This window comes from Danio rerio, chromosome 7, assembly GCF_052040795.2.
Source record: "Danio rerio strain M-AB ecotype USA chromosome 7, GRCz13ab, whole genome shotgun sequence".
Lineage (NCBI taxonomy): Eukaryota > Metazoa > Chordata > Actinopteri > Cypriniformes > Danionidae > Danio > Danio rerio.
Genome location: NC_141027.1, coordinates 58,473,557 through 58,490,501, shown reverse-complemented (window position 1 = coordinate 58,490,501; position 16,945 = coordinate 58,473,557). Strand labels below are relative to the sequence as shown.

Sequence of the window (16,945 nt, the reverse complement as noted above, 5' to 3'; positions counted from 1 at the left end):
ATCAGCGTTTTTTTTTTTTTTTTTTTTTTTTTTTGTATATGCTGAATAATTAACAAGCAAAATTATACCAAAATCTTGCAATTTTGACACCCACATTGTAAATAATTATAAAAATGTAAAAAACAAAACAAGAAGACTATAGGCTACATTAACATTTGCAATAGAATAGAGGAGTTTAGTTTGAGTATACATTTATATTTATAATTCTGGTTGCTTTTTGAACGTCCTTTAAGGGTTCTATCTGTCCATTTATATTTGTGTATGTAATTACCTAATTAAATGAAAAGGTTTTAAATAAAAACATTTCTTATTTTGAATAGTCTATTTATATAGACTAATATTTTATATAACATATGTTCATAATTTAACATATTTAATCCCTCTATTAATCACATTATTTCTATTTCATAAGCTTTGCAATAACCAGATTTGTGATAAATGTTTGTGAATTTTATTTATTTATTTATTTTTTGTATGTTTGCGCGAGATGTTATAGGTGTGTTTGCATGCAGTGAGTTTGTGTATGTGCGCGTGTTGTTGAGGGTGTATATGCATAGACAGAGTTTATACTGTATGTATATGCGAGTATGTATAGGTGTGTTTGCATGCTGCGAGTTTATATGTATGTGCATGTAAATGAGGGTATTTATGCGAGAATCCAGTTTATATGTATATGCAAGAGTGTATAGGTGTGTTTGCATGCAGCAAGTTTATATGTATGTGCGTGTGTTAATGTGAGTGTTTATGTGAGGATCGAGTTTATATGTATGTGCGTGTGTATGTGGGTGTATTCATGCGTCAAGTTTATATGTATATACACAAGTTTCATCCATGTTGTTTTGAACATCCAGTAGTATAGGTGTATATGCGAGTAATTTATAGGTGTGTATACACGTTTTATGAATGTGTTGATAAGCAAAGTTTGATTTAAATCCTATACGGCACCTCATATATATGCGCTGAAAATCCGGCCGCTTTGACAGCATTGGCAATGTTTCTGGCGTTGTCGGTTGTCAAGCGGGGTTAAGTTGGTTTTGTTTTTGATATTCTTGACACAATCAGACGGTCCCTTACTAAGAGCTCCGTGCGAGCTCTCCCGGCTAAATATTGCGAGGGCTTAAACGGAGCAGTGCTTGTAATGTCGAACGAAAAAAAGTGTTAATTAGCTCAACTTTTGCAGGCACGCGTGACGTTATTGGAAAGGTATCACGGGGTGGGTGTGTCGCGATTCTCCCTTATCACACCGCGACACAGGATCGTAGATCTGAGTGTCGCGATTTCGATTTTATATCGTGTATCGTTACAGCCCTACTAACCAGTGCTGATGCTGATGGCCTCTGTCCTGGATTCGTGTCATAAACACTTCTGTTTATTTGCACAACTGGAGAAAGAAGCCGCAAAACAAAACTTTCTGAAATGTGCTCTGCTTTGGAAACAAGTCAAAGTGTCAGGGTTTTCTCTCCATCAGAGCGTGCTGCTGAACCACACATAAACACAGCACATAGGCTATAGTTAATGATTTAGTGTACAAACAACAAACCAACCTTTTCCATTTAAAAAATTTGTTATTAATAGTTCTTATAAAATATCCATTTTAAATTAACCTACATAATCTACAAATCAAACAAATCCAAAGATTTTTTTTGATTTTTGCTTAATGATAACTCCACACCAAATATATGAGCCTTGTTATTGGCTGCGTCTGAAACCGCATACTTCCATACTATATAATATAGTATGCTAAAATTGGTATGCGAGCTGACTAGTATGTACGAATTCATAGAATTTAAAAATCAGTATGTGAGAATTACCCGGATGACCTACTACTTCCAGCAAGATTCTGGAGTCCCATACACGCTGCGATATCCCATGATGCTGCGCAAGCGAATTCATGAATGGGAATGGGCCGAGTAGTAGGTTTAAATTCAAACGCAGTACCTACTGAATAGTAGGCGGTCTCGGATGCAGCCCATTGTCTTTTAACTCACACAGTGCGTGCACATGAACCGCCAGTGAGAGGAAATAAAAGCACACTAGCTCCAAGATAAACCCAGATGCACAAGACATAATCTTTAAAATAATGACTACTATCAAAAATTATTGACAGTTTTATGATTTATTGATAACAGTGGAGCATTAATTAAATGCATATTTTCTGTGGAGTGATCGATTTGAGGTAGGCCAAATTTATATTTGAAGGAAAAAGAAAAAACATATGATGAGAAAAAAACAGCCTATGCTTGTTTAAAAAAAATAAAATAAAAATCAGTCAGTGTTTTCATTTTAATCTAAATTAGTAATTTAAGTGAAAAATATCTAGGGCAAGACTATTTATTAAAAAACTTTTTATTTACTTTATTTTTTTTTATTTCTATGCTGTTGGAAACACTGCATGTGAAGATGCTTTGTTTCTGTGTTCTGTTGTTTATATGCTCGCATGTTAAAATAAATCAGTATTTTAAAATGTAATATTTAATGTTTCAGACACAAAATAGACGCATCAATTATTTAAATTTTTTATTAAATAATAATTTAATATTATTCAGACCAGTTAACAGTTAATATTTGATTGATGAGCGGCGGTAGTCCCTTGGCAAAATGAACGGAAATGATCCCTAGCTGCAACATTGTATTTTTTTTTATTTCATTAACAGTAACAGAAGTTTGTATGATTGTCTCTCTGCTTTGCTCTCATTGTCTTCATGATTGTTTTTGGTAGGTTCTGGAACGTAACTGGCTGACCATCAGAGATGAAGCACTGTCAGTGTTAGACAGCAACAGCGGGCAGTTCTTGCCAGAAGATGAAAATCTGAGAGAGAAAGGAGACTGGGGCCAGTTTACACTGTGGCAGCAAGGTAATACAAATACTATATTAGGAAGCTACATTTACCAACTAATTCCATATTTAATTATGCTGGATATACATCCATCTATTTTCCAAATCATTTATAGTATGGTGCCATTTACCCTATATTTTAGTTAACTAATTATTAGATTACATATGGTGTCCACACTATTCCAGTATCTTCGACCCAAGAAAATGGTGCTTTTTGAAAATGCTGGGATTCCAGTTCACTGTGGATAGACCAAAAATGCAGGCTTTTAAAAACTGAAATCAGCTTTCCACATTTACGGTTTAGTTGGTCAATTATTGCGTATCATTCCTTAAAGCTCCTTGGAGAGTTAGACTCTGGATCCAAACGTTCAAGTCCCAATACCAGGAGGGGAGAGTGAATGAATATCCACCTCAATACCACAGCTGAGGTGATTTCCTTGAGCAAGGTAACAAACCCTCAACTGCTGCCCAGGCAGCCCACTGTTCCTGGTCTGTGTTCATGGGTGTAAGTCACTTTGAATAGAATCATCTGCTAAATTCATAAATGTAAATAAATGCAAGTGGTAAGTGTCAAGTTCAACTGCTGGCAAGGGTGGCATAGGTTTGCTTTTGATATTGTTTCTGGAAAGGGGGAGGCATGTGACACAATAACCATACTATCCGGATTTTTGCTTTTCATAATCATTATGGAGGCCAAAATTCAAACTAAACTTTACTTGCACAGCCATGATTTCTGTTATGGTAGACTCATCGCAAACTTGACATCAAGTGACTGACACTTTTCTTTGAAAGTAGCTCATGTCCACGTCTCAACTAAGTCTTGCACAGTTTTAAGTAAAAGTGTATTTATATAGCACCTTTCACAGACCTTGACACAAAGTCCTTTACAGTAAAAGAAAACGTATCAAAACAGGTTAAAAATCAAGTACAGGAAACACCAATGTAAAACCAGCTTACCATACTGTTATTTAAAAGCTTGTTCAGAAAGTTAAAGTCTTCAGAAAGATGTGTCTTTTAAATGTTTTTTGGCTATGCAAACATCCAAACATACTGGAGCAGCAGCTCACTCAACAGCAGGGAAAGGTACAGCCACAATGTCCATATAGGACATGTTTTATTTAAATTTGCATATCACAACAGATTACACAATTACAGAATAATAATCATGAAGGCACAGCAAGCTTTTTACACCCTATTCTCCCTTCCATCAACCCATTCCCTTAAATAAAATAAAAAATAAACGAGAAAAAAAGTATGTTTAAATCAGGTAAAGAGTGTTTTCTGAGTCTGTTTAGACCAGTGGTCACCAAACTTGTTCCTGGAGGGCCGGTGTCCTGCAGATTTTCGCTCCAACCCTAATCAAACACACCTGAACAAGCTAATCAAGGTCTTACAAGGTATACTTGAAACACCCAGGCAGGTGTGTTTAGGCAAGTTGGAGCTAAACCCTGCAGGGACACCGGCCCTCCAGGACCGAGATTGGTGACCCCTGGTTTAGACCATGATAATCTCCTACTCGTTCTAAGTTTGTTCTTGTTGTAGTAGACTGCCAGCATTTACATTGTACTTCCGGAAGTTATTAAAAGGTCTCCAGATATCTTCAAACACATTTTGTTTCTTTTTGACAATGTATGTGATCTTTTCCATTGACGTCCATTGATGTGACGCCATTTCTTTAATCCTCTTTCCTATTCCAGGTTCATTTATATTTTTCCAATTGCGAGCAATAATACGTTTAGCTTGTAAAATACACGTCTATGAATCTGACCTCTTTGAGAGAGGGCTGACAGGATATATACCCAGGATAAAAATCTTAGGATCTAATGGTGATTTCTTTGATAAAATTTGGTCAATTATTTCAATAACACCTTGCCAAAAGTGTTTCTTTCACGCATTCCCATATACAGTGGTAAAGTGTACCACTTACCTCATTAAACTTTGTACAGGTATCTGGAATATTATCCTTAAACTTGTGCAATATAGCAGGAGTTATGTGTGTGCTCATTAACCATTTGTACTATACGAGTTTCAGGCTACTATTGTTTGTATCTGAGCTTTCTTACATGCCTAATTCCAATCCTCTTGAGATGAGAGAATGTGATTTAACCCTTTCTGTACATCTACGTTAATGAGAGTTGACAGCATCATTCTGTTTTGGAAGCAATTCAATTATTGGTGGAAACATTTCGCTAATCGGTGGATATTAGTGGGAACACGTCACCTTCATCCATGCTAATTCTACACCTTTGAAATACGCACATACCCAGAGGGTGTGAAAGTGAATGGTTACATAATGTAACATATTTTAGCCTGTATAGTGAGGACGGAGATCTTTTCTTCTTCTTTTTTTTTGTCAAAAACTCCAGTTTGTGTGAGGAACGTTTTTATAATTCTCAATCCTCGGATATCCAGACTGCAGCTCTACACAAGACATTTGACCAGAGAAGAAATGGTCTGCCCAGCTAAGCCTGGTTTCTTTCCATGTTTTTCTTCACTTCCATCAATTGGTGAAGTTTGCTTTTTTGTCACCTCTGGTTTGCTTTGCTGTTACTGTTGAAGCTGCGCATCAGTGGACTTGCTCTTCAGGGGATGGGCTGTCCGCAGTGTCATTTGCATTACACTTATCTATACTGAACTTCAACGGTGACATTTAAACCAAACTGAATATGTACAAATGTGTATTCATTGTTTCTCAGGTCGAAAGGTGGCTTCTTCTTGTCGCAGTGTCCCTAAAACGTGTGCTTTGATGGAACGTTTCCCAGAGACTACCGGCTGTAAAAGAGGCCAGGTAAATGTTTGACTTTTAACAATGTTATTAGGCTCCATCATGGCTTTATTGCATTCTGAAGGGCTCATCCCTGTGCTCAAATCCCTTTGAATAGTTAACCCGAAGAGTCAGAGCTTCAAAGGGATCAAGAGTGTAGGGAACCAAAACATATGTGCCTTGAAATGCAGTTCTGTCCCAAATAAAAATCCACAAAGATTCATGAGAGCAAAGGTTTGAGCATGTCAGTTTGCTTGAGAGGTGGATTTTTCCTGTTTTCTTGTGCATATCTCCTTTTTACAGTGCTAACTTCTAAAATTGGCTAACTGTTGCCTTCTAATGTAAACACAGGAATGTTTTCTCTATATCTTCTAGATCAAGTTTTCAGTCATGCAGCCTGGAACTCATGTATGGCCTCACACTGGTCCAACAAACTGTCGTTTACGAATGCATCTAGGCCTCGTCATCCCTTCCAAGGGATGCAGGATTCGCTGTACAAACCAAACCAGGTCAGTAATGCTATAGAAGCATAACTTTATTAAAACTGATTTATTTATTTTTCAATTTTCACACTATTACATGTTGGGTTTTAAAGGTTAAGCTCACCCTAAAACAAGAATTCTGTGAATAATTACTCTTATCAAGGGGTACCAAAACTCGGCCCTAGAGGGCTGGTGTCCTGCAAATTTTGCTCCAAGTTCCTTCAACACACTTGCCTGGAAGTTTCTAGTGTACATAGATAGAGCTTGATTAGCTTGTTCAGATGTGTCTAATTATTGTTGGAACTACAATGTGCAGGACAACTGCTCTCCAGGATTGAGTTTGGGCAGCCCAGCTCTAATCAATCCAAACCCTCAAGAACTTTATTAATTTCCTAAACACAAATTATAATATTTTGGATTAAATCTGTGAGCTCCTTCATCCTCTATAAACAGCAATCCTCCCGACTGGTTCAAAGTATAGAAAGGTACCAAAAAACACAATCAAAACAGTCTATGGCCCAATCCTAATTCTACCCCTTGACCCTCCCCTCTACACTTTGTTTTGCACATTCATGTGAAGAGGTAGGTGTGTCCCAATTCTCTTTAGCTTTAAGGCGTAGGGCTAACAGCTAGATACCCCTTGACACAGACATTTTCCAGGATCTAGAAATAAAGGGGTCCGAAAATTTCCCAAAATATACTATCTACAATGGCAACATGGTTGCACACACAAGTATGGAGATGAAAAAAATGTACGTTTTTTTGGCATTATTAAGATTTTTTACCAAACAAGCATACGCTTAAATACATTCAAAACAGCTTTCTTGTTTTAAACTCGTGCTTTATTTTTTTTTCGCTATCCATAAACCAATAATAATAACTGCTGTATTGTAGTTCAACAACATATTTTCAAAATCGATCACTCGATGACACTAGAATACTCTGTCAGAAAAGTCTAGTTGTTCAGAATAAGCTTTTTCTTTTAATGTTTTTTTCTCCATGCATGAATATGGCCACTGTGTAAATATACAATACAGTTGCGTGCTTTTTGCAGCATTAAATCATTATAACATAATATAGTGACCTTCAGCGATTTCCTAAGGATCAATCTGAAACAACTATAAGCCACACAACTCGTATGACGTAAGAGCTCACAACAACATATGATGACATGTGGGGGTGTTGTAGTGGTGTCCCGTTTCTTAGGGGTACATTTGAAGCCCTTCCACTTTACAATATTTCAAGGAGCAAGGGTTAAAAAATTTAATTGGGATTGAGCCCATGTGTCAGAATATTATGAAGCTATGCGTATACTTTTGTGCACACATTAAAACACAAATACTGACTTTATTCAATAGTTTCTTTTCCTCTGTGTCAGTATATGCCTCGCATTCATGATAACACTGTGCACTCTTAAATGTGCGCCCTATACTGACAGCGAGCTGAAGAAACTTGGAAATAGTCATTATTTTTGGTTTATGTGTGCACAAAAGCTTCATAAAATTTTATAGCTTCATAATATTCTGATTGATCCGCTGAGAGCATAGGGTCTGTTTTGAGGATGTTGTTTTTGGTATTTTCTGTCTATTGAGGATGAGAGTGCTCTCATATAAAATACCTTGTGTTCTGAAGGCCAACGGAGGTCTCAGGGGATTGAAACAACATGATGGTTATTTACATGCGTCTAATGTCTAATAGTAATCATGGATTTCTTAATGAATCTGTCTCAGGGAGTGGAAAGAAGGGAAGGTGTTAATATTCGACGACTCGTTTGAACATGAAGTCTGGCAGGAAGCAGAAAGCTACAGACTCATCTTCATTGTGGACGTCTGGCACCCAGAACTCACTCAATTACAGAGACAAACGCTGTCACCAATATAGAAGACTCGTCCAGTTGCAGAGTTTGGAAAAGTAGGTCGACAGCCAACCCGAGAGACAGAGTTACTGTTCATAGCCAATCACAGATTTCATAAGCCACACGTCAGTGGTACTGAACACAAGGCAATGTGAATGTAAATGTTTTTGAATCATGATGATTTCTGATTAATGCAAGTGTGATATATTTTTGAAAAGCAGTGAATGAATTTACAAGCTTAAGCTTTTTAAAAAGGAGAGTTTACTGAATATTTGCGACCTTTATTTAGGTCAAGAAAATATGGTTTTTAGGGTTTAACAATCCATTTAAAGACATGATCAGACTTCCAAGGTAGGTTTTTGAGATTTGTAGCTCAGGCTGTTACAATACTGGAATTCAAAACCAATCGGTACTGACACTATTAAATGGTCCATTTCATGCGAACATTTGAGCGCTACTGTTCTTAAACTGCAATGATTTGTCATTGTGTTCATGTGCTTAACAGAAATGACTGTGATTGGCTGTGAAGGTCATCAGTTCACGTAGCTCACTGCTGTTTACTCAGTGTTAACACAGATACAGGGACAATGGAGCGTTCTAAATTCACATCGATCAGCTGGTTTGTCTATAAGCTGACATACGAGCGATCTGCTGATGAATCACGGCTATAAAACAATCCAGTGTGCCTGTATCTGTAGTTACACTCAGTAAACAGCGGTGAGTTTGGTGAACTGATGACCTGCACGGCCAATCACAGTCATTTCTGTTGAGCACATAAACACACTGGCAAATCAGCGCTGTTTAAGAACTTACTTAAATGTTCACGGGAAATAGAAGTTTTAAAAATTTCTGTATGGATTGGTATCGAATTCCAGTATCGTAACAACACTAGTGTTACTTCTAGTGAAGTTATGGGACCAAAATACTAGATAACATGAGTTGCATTTACTGTTCTTAAGGCCAATTCACACTACACTGACAGATGCTAGTGAATACGAGTAAACACTACGTCATTCCACAACCCAATAAACACTAATTAAACGTGTTCAATCGTAGCTAAGAAGCGCTGACTAACTGGAAGTGCGCTGATTCAACAAGTGTCTGTTGGTTTAATGTGAATCAGCCTTTACTGAATAAAAGGAGATTTAATAAGTCATAGTACAGTATAGATACATGACTGAACCTTGCACTGTATGTTGTGCGTTAAAGTGTTTGTGTGTGAGTGTCTACAGCCATAAAAGAAACAACATAATAGAAAATCACTGTGTGCCTTTTCCAATAATTGATGTACATCGGTGACCTGCCAAAACCATGTCTAGATTATGAGAAGAACTGATTTTATTGCAGATTTTTTTGCATAGGTAATTACAAAATACAATTCATATTTTACTTTTTGTGAGGGACATGTGACCTGTTTTAACTAGATTCACACAAAGTACATATTTTATTAACACTAAAATTATTTGATTTTTGTATACGTTCGTGTTCGTTTACATAAGTTCATCATGCCAAAATATTTGCTGTTTGTATTGTTTGAGAATCATTAAATATGAAATGTTCAATAATTATATGTCTTTATGATTGTCTGATTTAAGTAGAGCATATTCAGTTCCAGTTTGAAAATTAAAATAATTAAAAAAAAACAATTGTAAACAAAATCTGTAAACTTTTAAAATAAATAATTGATCTAATTGAAAAAATATGTCTGTTCAAATGCACTCTGGATACCAGTGTATTCAGGCTTGTAGTTATAGATCAAGGCTTTTTCCTCTTCCTCAGTGCTGGCAAAGCTATGTAAGTTTTTCCTTGCTGTAAAACAACCAATAAGTTTGTTAGTTAACCTGCGAAAGTCCAACCTAAAGGGTTAGTTCACCCAAAAATTTTAATTCAGCTATTAAATACTCAACCTTATGTCAATCCAATCCCCACAGTCCCCTTAATTCATCTTCATTCATTCATTCATTTTCTTTTTGGCTTAGTCCCTCCATTATTAAGGGGTCGCCACAGCGGAATGAACTGCTACCTTATCCAGCATTTGTTTTACGCAGTGAATGCCCTTTCAGCTGCAACCCATCTCTGGGAAACATCCATACACACTCATTTACACACATACATTACAGACATTTAGCCTACCCAATTTACTTTTACCGCATGTCTTTGGATTGTGGGGAAACCGGAGCACCCAGAGGAAACCTATGTGAGCGCAGGGAGAACATGCAAACCGCACACAGAAAAGCCAACTGACCCAGCCGAGACTCAAACCAGTGACCTTCTTGCTGTGAGGCAACAGCACTACCTACTGCGCCACTGCATCGCCTTCCTTAATCTTTAGAACATAAATTAAGCTATTTTAGATGAAATCCCAGAGCTCTCTCATTCTCCAAACACAGCAACAATCCTGAGGTATTGTACAGAAAAGGTACCAAAAACATTGTCGGAGCATTCCATGTGACCTCAGAGGTTTATGTGTAATCATACGAAGCTCTAAAAAGACATTGTGTGTGACAATGTTTTTGGCTCATTTTCTGAACTACATGACAGGGTATATGCAGGAATCCTAAAGGTAGTTTCAATACCCTTTTAAGACTTCCTAAAGACCTTCTCAGAATATTTTAAGACCTCATCGCCACTTCTAGTTCTAATCAGTATCAACCTTCAACTTGATAAACAAGTTGTTAATATTAGGAGGAAAATAAATATATTTATGCTTTTTAAGAGTCCAGCACTTTGTACAACGCTTGAACAAAATTTAAGACCTGGTAAAAACGTGATTAAGACTTTTTAATACATTTTAAGGGCCTTCATATTCTCATAATTGAATTATCAACATTTAATACTTTTTAAGACCCTATGGACACCCTGTTTGATGACCTCAGGACCATTGCTGTCTATGGAGGTTGAGAGAGCTCTCAGATTTAATCTAAAATGACTTGAGTTGTGTTCTGAAGACAAACGGAAATCTTAGTTGATTAGAATGACAAGAGGGTGAGCGATTAATAACAGAATTAAAATTTTTGGTTGAATTGACCCAAATTAATTTCATTGAAAGTCATTAAAAGAACGAAATGAATAATTAACAGAAGAGATGTTTAGATGAGTACATATTGCTCAGTATTGTTATTATTAACCATACCTTCATTCACAAAAAAGTTAGCCATGTAGAAGGTGGTCTTAATGGCTGATGGTGTGTGTGGAATATAGGGCCTGGTCCACTCAAAAGCATTTTTTTCTGGGTGCCACTGAGTAGCGTAGATAGGAAAATCATATGCTGCGTGCAGAGAAATAGTACATTACAATGCTGCTCCATATAAAGTGAACAGAAAATGAAAATCACTGCTAATTCTACCCAGTAGATCTACATCTTTATTATTGCTCACCTTCCATTGTGGACACAAACTTATTATATCCATCTGTGTTGGTACTCAAAACTCTGTAGAACTTTTTCAGCTTCTTATTTGCGGTAAAGTTCTAAAATAAAAGTTCAGATTTTAAGACATTTAATCAGATCAAAACATTAAATCAGATTTTATTTCACTATGATTACTAACCACACACAAGGTGATGGGCTGCTGGGGAGGGGTGGACTCATTGTCAGATTTATCATGGAAACTTTGTAAAACATCATATTGTGTTGCTATATTAAAACAAATGTTTCAAAATAAAAATGTTGTCATGTTAAAAAAAAAAAGATTTTAAAATGTAGGGTAAAGGAAGAATTACATTCTAAAAGGTATGTTATTTCAGAACATATATGTGCAAATATATTTTTTATGCATTTTGAAATGTATTTAAAACATATTTTTTACCATATCCATACGGGAATACCCGTGTGATTAAGGTGTTCACTTTTTTAAAGCTCATTGTGTTCAAATGTTTTTTTTTTCTTCTTAAAGTATATTGCCAGCTAAATTTTGATTTGGAATAGAGATGCTCCGAACAATTGGCTAGAGCTCGGCATCAGCTGATAATCACATTTTATGACTCGATCGGTACTTGCTGATATGGCCGATCTCATGAACCATTTGCAAGTGTTTATGAGTTATAGATGAGCAAAAGATTTGAATGACCTTGCATGCGTTTAGGCCTTTTTACATATAAGAACTTCAGTTTTTTGACAATATTGCAAGTTCACTTAAACCTGGCTGGAAATATTACATAAAACATATATATATATATATATATATATATATATATATATATATATATATATATATATATATATATATATATATATATATATATATAATCTATAATATTTATGAAGATTACTTATCATAATATACTTATTGCAATAAATAGTAGTTTATAAGTCTGCTTCCTTTTAGTAAAGAAGTAATGGATTTATAGGTTTGCATTTTAAAATTCTTATGTATCAAATATGCACTCCAAACTTTTTCTTGATTGAGACTTGTTGAATTATTCTTTCATCGTTTGCAATGTTTCCAATTTTTTTTTTTTACCATTTTTTTATTTTCTTTTTTATTTATTTTCTGTAAATCTGCTCTGGACCATGATGTTCACATCTATAGTAAATGGCTGTAAGACACATGTTTAAGGGATTAAATGCAATGTCCCTAATTTGTTCTCTGAGGTACAGAGAGATCTCCATATAAGTATTATACTTAAGTGCCATACTAAGTATCAGGGAAAATGTGCTTTATGCATTATAAAGCTAGAAGCATCAGAATCTGTACTCTGTATTGGCCGATCACCATGACAAGGATTCAGTACACGTTATCAGCTGCAAAAATCCTGAACAGAGCATCCCTATTATTGAAGTCCACTTCTACTAATGTTTCACTGATTTAGGAGCTAAATTTAGTGCTAAAGCACTTTGTGAAATCAACATTTGGGACAAATACACTCATAATTTTTACAATTTTCTCCTAAATCTGCAAGTCTGAAGCTACTTTTAGCCTTAAGATGTTTTGTTGATATGACCCCATGTCTTTAAAGTAATTTTTCAAATCAAAGATTGTGTTGATCATGTGTTTCAACATTTAATTATTATATTTCAAATGATCAATTTGAGGATTAGACATGGTTATCATGTTTTTTTTCAGGGTTTTTTCAGCGTTATCAGAGATCTGAGAAGTGAGTTTTTTATTTAATTATTTTATTTTTAACATTGTGGTCATATGTGGCTCTTTTGAGAAACTGTAAAAAAAAACTACGATGTAGAAAAATTGAATAAAACTATTTTAAGTAAACACTAGTTTATTAAGGATTTTTACTGTTCAGACCAGTATTGTAGTTGGTGAATGGTGTTTACCTCTGTAGTGATGCTCCACTGATGCGAGTTCTCAGTGAGCGGTTCTGTTGCAAGTGATTTCATGAGCTCTTCTGGAAACTCTTTAAACAGTCTGCTGCCTTTGACATCTAAACAACATTGGATAAAAACACCAATTACGTTTAAGATTGTTACAAAATAAACTTAACTAAATTTAAACTAAAATAAACTAAATAAATGGATCACTTTTTTTTTTTTTTTAATAAATCCGGTCAGGGTCTGGCAGCTGAACTTTTAACTTAGCTTAATCACTGAGTCAGATTAGATCATTAGCATATCGTAAAAAATATATATATTGTAATTTATTGCAAATAACTCATTTTCATATTTAAAGCTTTACTATTCTGTAGTTACACTATATACTAAGACTGTACATTTTCAGGGTCATATGGTTTGGAACTATACAGTGATTCTAAGCATAACAATCAGAAATACAAAATTTTGAGCAAGATGCTACTGGTCTAATCTGATTGATTAAATGATCTATGCTATACTAAAAGTACTCTGGTCAGACACGGAGATTGGATGAATGGTTGGCAAAAATGGTAAAATTTAACTCCAGAAGACTTGTAAAATGAATGTTTCCATTCCCCAAAATAGTGGAGTGTTTCTTTAAATATTTGCCAACCAGAAAGTATCCTTTATCTGAGCATTTTATTAGCTGTGCTGCATTGGTAATTATTACATTATCTTTACACTATTGGGTACCAAGCTAGCAGTGGTTCCAATGATAAACATGTAAATATATGTTAATTTTATCCACAGTTTGCTGTCGTAAAATATCGCTTTACCTTCTGTGAAGTCCAGCGGCAGAGCAATACCACTAGTGTTAGTGTGGGACAACAACAACTCTCCACTTGTAAGCAGTGTCAGCAGTTCAAATCCCAAACAGGTTCCCCAAACAGGGAAATAATCACCATTTGAATTAGCCTGTTAACACATACATATACAGATTTAGTTTAGAAATTAAATAACACTGGCATTTTGTATTTCATATAGTCAGTACATTTAAATATGTCTTTATTATTAAAGAGGTAGTTCACCCAAAAGTTTGAATTACCTAATTACTTACTGTACACTTTCCAGTCTTTATGAGTTTTGTGTATACACTGAAGAAACCCTAGACTTTCATAGTAGGATAAACAAATACTATGGAAGTCAAGGTTGGATGCTATAAAAGGTTTTCGGTTATGTAAGGTTTTCTTTTATTCACAAAAAACAGAAGAAAATTCTATCCATTTCATTTCCCTTCATTTAGGGCTTAGGTTTTTGTCAGACCTCTTTTACAGCACTGAAAATAGACCCTAAAATGCCACCCTCTCCATTTAAATGAATTGAGCCAAAACTAAAAAAAAAAAAAAAAAAAGATATTATTATTACATTAAACTATTCCCAAAGATGTTTTGTTGTCCCCTTTTTATACAGTTCTAGTACAGCATGTATTTTTAAATGTTTAAGTATGGATTAAGCTATTTATTCAATGCTATGTAAAAAAAGGTTTCATTTTACATAAGGGTGTTTTCACATCCCAAAAAACAACCTTAACATTAATAGTTTAACTATGAGCTAATCAATGCATACATGGCAAGATAAGTCTGTAAATACTGAAAAGAGCAGGTATACATTATAAATAGTATAAAGTCTATCTTTACTGTATATGTACTATATACAGGGCAAAATGATTAGATCCTCCTGAGAAATTTGAATTCTTTTTCAAATATTTCCCAAGTGTTGTTTTACAGAGCGAGGAATTGTTCACAGTATCCTCTAATATGCTGTATTTTTTTTCTTCTGGAGAAAGTCTTATTTCTTCTGGTTTGGCTGCAATAAAGCATTTTTACAAATAATGGTCGAAATTGTTAGCCCCCTTAAAAATTATTTTTGAGTGATTATAAAAAAAAAAACACTATTGTCCAGTGACTAGCCTAATTAACCTACTGTAACTTGCTTAAAGTATGTTTGTTTTAAAGCTAAATAATAGTTTATTGCAAAAATAACTAATAACAGCATGCATTGTTATCAGGACAAGACAAAAAAAAAAAGTTGTTAACTTTTGTATTCATATATAGAAAGAAAATCTGTTAAGCAGCACTTGGAAATTATTTGAAAAGAATTACAATTTCACAGGAGGGCCAAAGTCTTAACTCTGCAGTGTTTTTCTCCTTATTAAAAATGTTCAAAATTACCTCTTTATGTACAGTACCATTGATTATATTTGTCAAATGCCAAATCTTGTACAAACCTCAAGAGCAAGTCTGTAGAAAATGCCAGCTGCTTTGGAATAGCCAGAGGATTCTAAACTGACTCCACCGCCAGGAAAAAGCACTCTACAGGTGAGAGAAGGTGTCACTGCTACTCTAATCATGTCTACACTTAAAAAAATAAATAAATAAATGTACTTACCCATTGATGGATTTAAAGAGCCTTGAGTACTCATCCTCAGACTTATTGATCCTAAACACATAAAAAAATATTCAGACTGCTTCGATTCATTCTGAGCAGTTCAGCTTACTATAATACTGGCATCTTTTGTTCAGATTAAAATGAAAACACACATTGTCTGTGCAGAAATATGAATATGAACAATAATAATAATAAAACAGCTTATTTACCAAAAATGACAATCACATACTGTAACTCATTTAGCTACCATTGTCTTAATTTGATTTAAATCAAATTACAAAAGCTGAGATAATTTAAACCAAATTTGGTAAATGAATGTTTTATTTATGTTTCCTAAATTTTTATTTCTGTAACTCTGTTAATTAATCGTGCAAAAAATGAATTTTTATTTATGCTCTTTTCTATTATTTGAATGCCTTTCAAAGCAGACCCATGTTGTTTAAAATGGCTTAAACTGCATAAATAAACCATTTAAAACATGAACTGCATCCAAATTTTATACATAGTCCTAAATTAATTTGATTTGGAACTTTGCAACTATACATGAACCACAGAATAACTAGTAAGATTTACCTAATAAAATGGCTGAGCAGTGTATACACAGTAGTCAACATTTAAAGTAAAAAAAAAAGTTTTTCAAATTGTCCCAAGACATTCATGGGTGTTGTTTAATAGTTTTAGGACAACTTTGATTAAACTGTTGACTACATGTAATAGTAATATAATAGATAATAGTTCATGTATAAAATAAAATGATATACATTGAATAACAAACTTACATCACAGGGACCACACGAGCACCGGCAGATTCCAGAAACTTAACATAAGATGCTGCGATATACGAGTTTCTGTCAGGTTTCGGATCAAACACATCCTGGGCAAGAACACCTAAACAGGGAAGAGGTTATTTTATGGTGTTTTAAAACTAGTGTGAATTCTGTTTAATAAAGCTGTTTAATAAAGCTTTGAAAGTTACTCACCGATTATTGGTCTTTCATTAGTTTTTATTAAAGGTCCAAAATTGTAAATGGAAACGGCATTGGCGACTGTAAAAAGGCACAAAAGAAAGATGTGAATCATGTTTACCGATTAGAAATGTTGTGCTTCCCTATGTGACAGTTCCAGCAGTTCCGCGTTCAGTCACGTGGGTGATCTTTTATTAAAGTACTTTGAAATGAATGTTGCATTATGTTATGCTATGTAATAATTACAGATAATGATAAACAAATAAAGATTCATTTAAAATAATACATAAAACAAATAAATAAAAATATTTTCCAGAAAATCTAAGAAACAAATAGAGATTATTATTATT

The 16,945-nt window shown here is 34.6% G+C and overlaps 3 protein-coding genes across 6 annotated transcripts in view; 1 reads left to right on the top strand and 2 right to left on the bottom strand.

Moving 5' to 3' along the window:
- Positions 1-9,502, top strand: part of unm_hu7910 (un-named hu7910) — a 77,611-nt gene extending 68,109 nt beyond the window's left edge. For 2 of the 3 annotated variants that reach the window (XM_087261929.1, XM_087261930.1), the window contains 4 exons: positions 2,720-2,855; positions 5,533-5,624; positions 5,976-6,109; positions 7,813-9,502. In XM_087261929.1, the coding sequence (XP_087118055.1) occupies positions 2,720-2,855; positions 5,533-5,624; positions 5,976-6,109; positions 7,813-7,963 (513 nt within the window). In that variant the 3' untranslated portion in view covers positions 7,964-9,502. Of the gene's footprint in view, positions 1-2,719; positions 4,136-4,334; positions 5,625-5,975; positions 6,110-7,812 lie in introns of all 3 variants that reach the window. The other variant, XR_015496286.1, reaches the window with a different exon arrangement.
- Positions 1-16,945, bottom strand: part of LOC147843211 (uncharacterized) — a 501,869-nt gene that overhangs the window by 235,370 nt on the left and 249,554 nt on the right. The gene's annotated exons all lie outside the window — the stretch shown is intronic.
- Positions 9,254-16,744, bottom strand: ggh (gamma-glutamyl hydrolase (conjugase, folylpolygammaglutamyl hydrolase)). Of its 2 annotated transcripts, none has more exons than XR_015494654.1 (9): positions 16,611-16,744; positions 16,410-16,518; positions 15,631-15,681; positions 15,470-15,554; positions 14,019-14,157; positions 13,210-13,316; positions 11,315-11,571; positions 11,071-11,205; positions 9,254-9,746 (listed from the first exon to the last, which is right to left on the bottom strand). XR_015494654.1 is itself a non-coding variant. In NM_213322.1 (9 exons), exons 1-9 carry the CDS (start codon positions 16,708-16,710, stop codon positions 9,625-9,627), a joined length of 939 nt encoding a protein of 312 aa, NP_998487.1. In that variant the 5' UTR covers positions 16,711-16,739; the 3' UTR covers positions 9,258-9,624. The 2 variants fall into 2 exon arrangements, 1 of the variants encoding a protein (NP_998487.1); NM_213322.1 differs by having other exon boundaries at positions 9,258-9,746; positions 11,315-11,405; positions 16,611-16,739.

Excerpts from the sequence above, each read along its gene's own strand:
- ggh (NM_213322.1), bottom strand. The coding sequence starts at position 16,710 with ATGATTCACATCTTTCTTTTGTGCCTTTTTACAGTCGCCAATGCCGTT. Across the intron at positions 16,519-16,610 it reads TAATGAAAGACCAATAATCG|GTGTTCTTGCCCAGGATGTG; the intron begins GTGAGTAACTTT and ends TTCCCTGTTTAG. Across the intron at positions 15,682-16,409 it reads GCTCGTGTGGTCCCTGTGAT|GATCAATAAGTCTGAGGATG; the intron begins GTAAGTTTGTTA and ends TTATGTGTTTAG.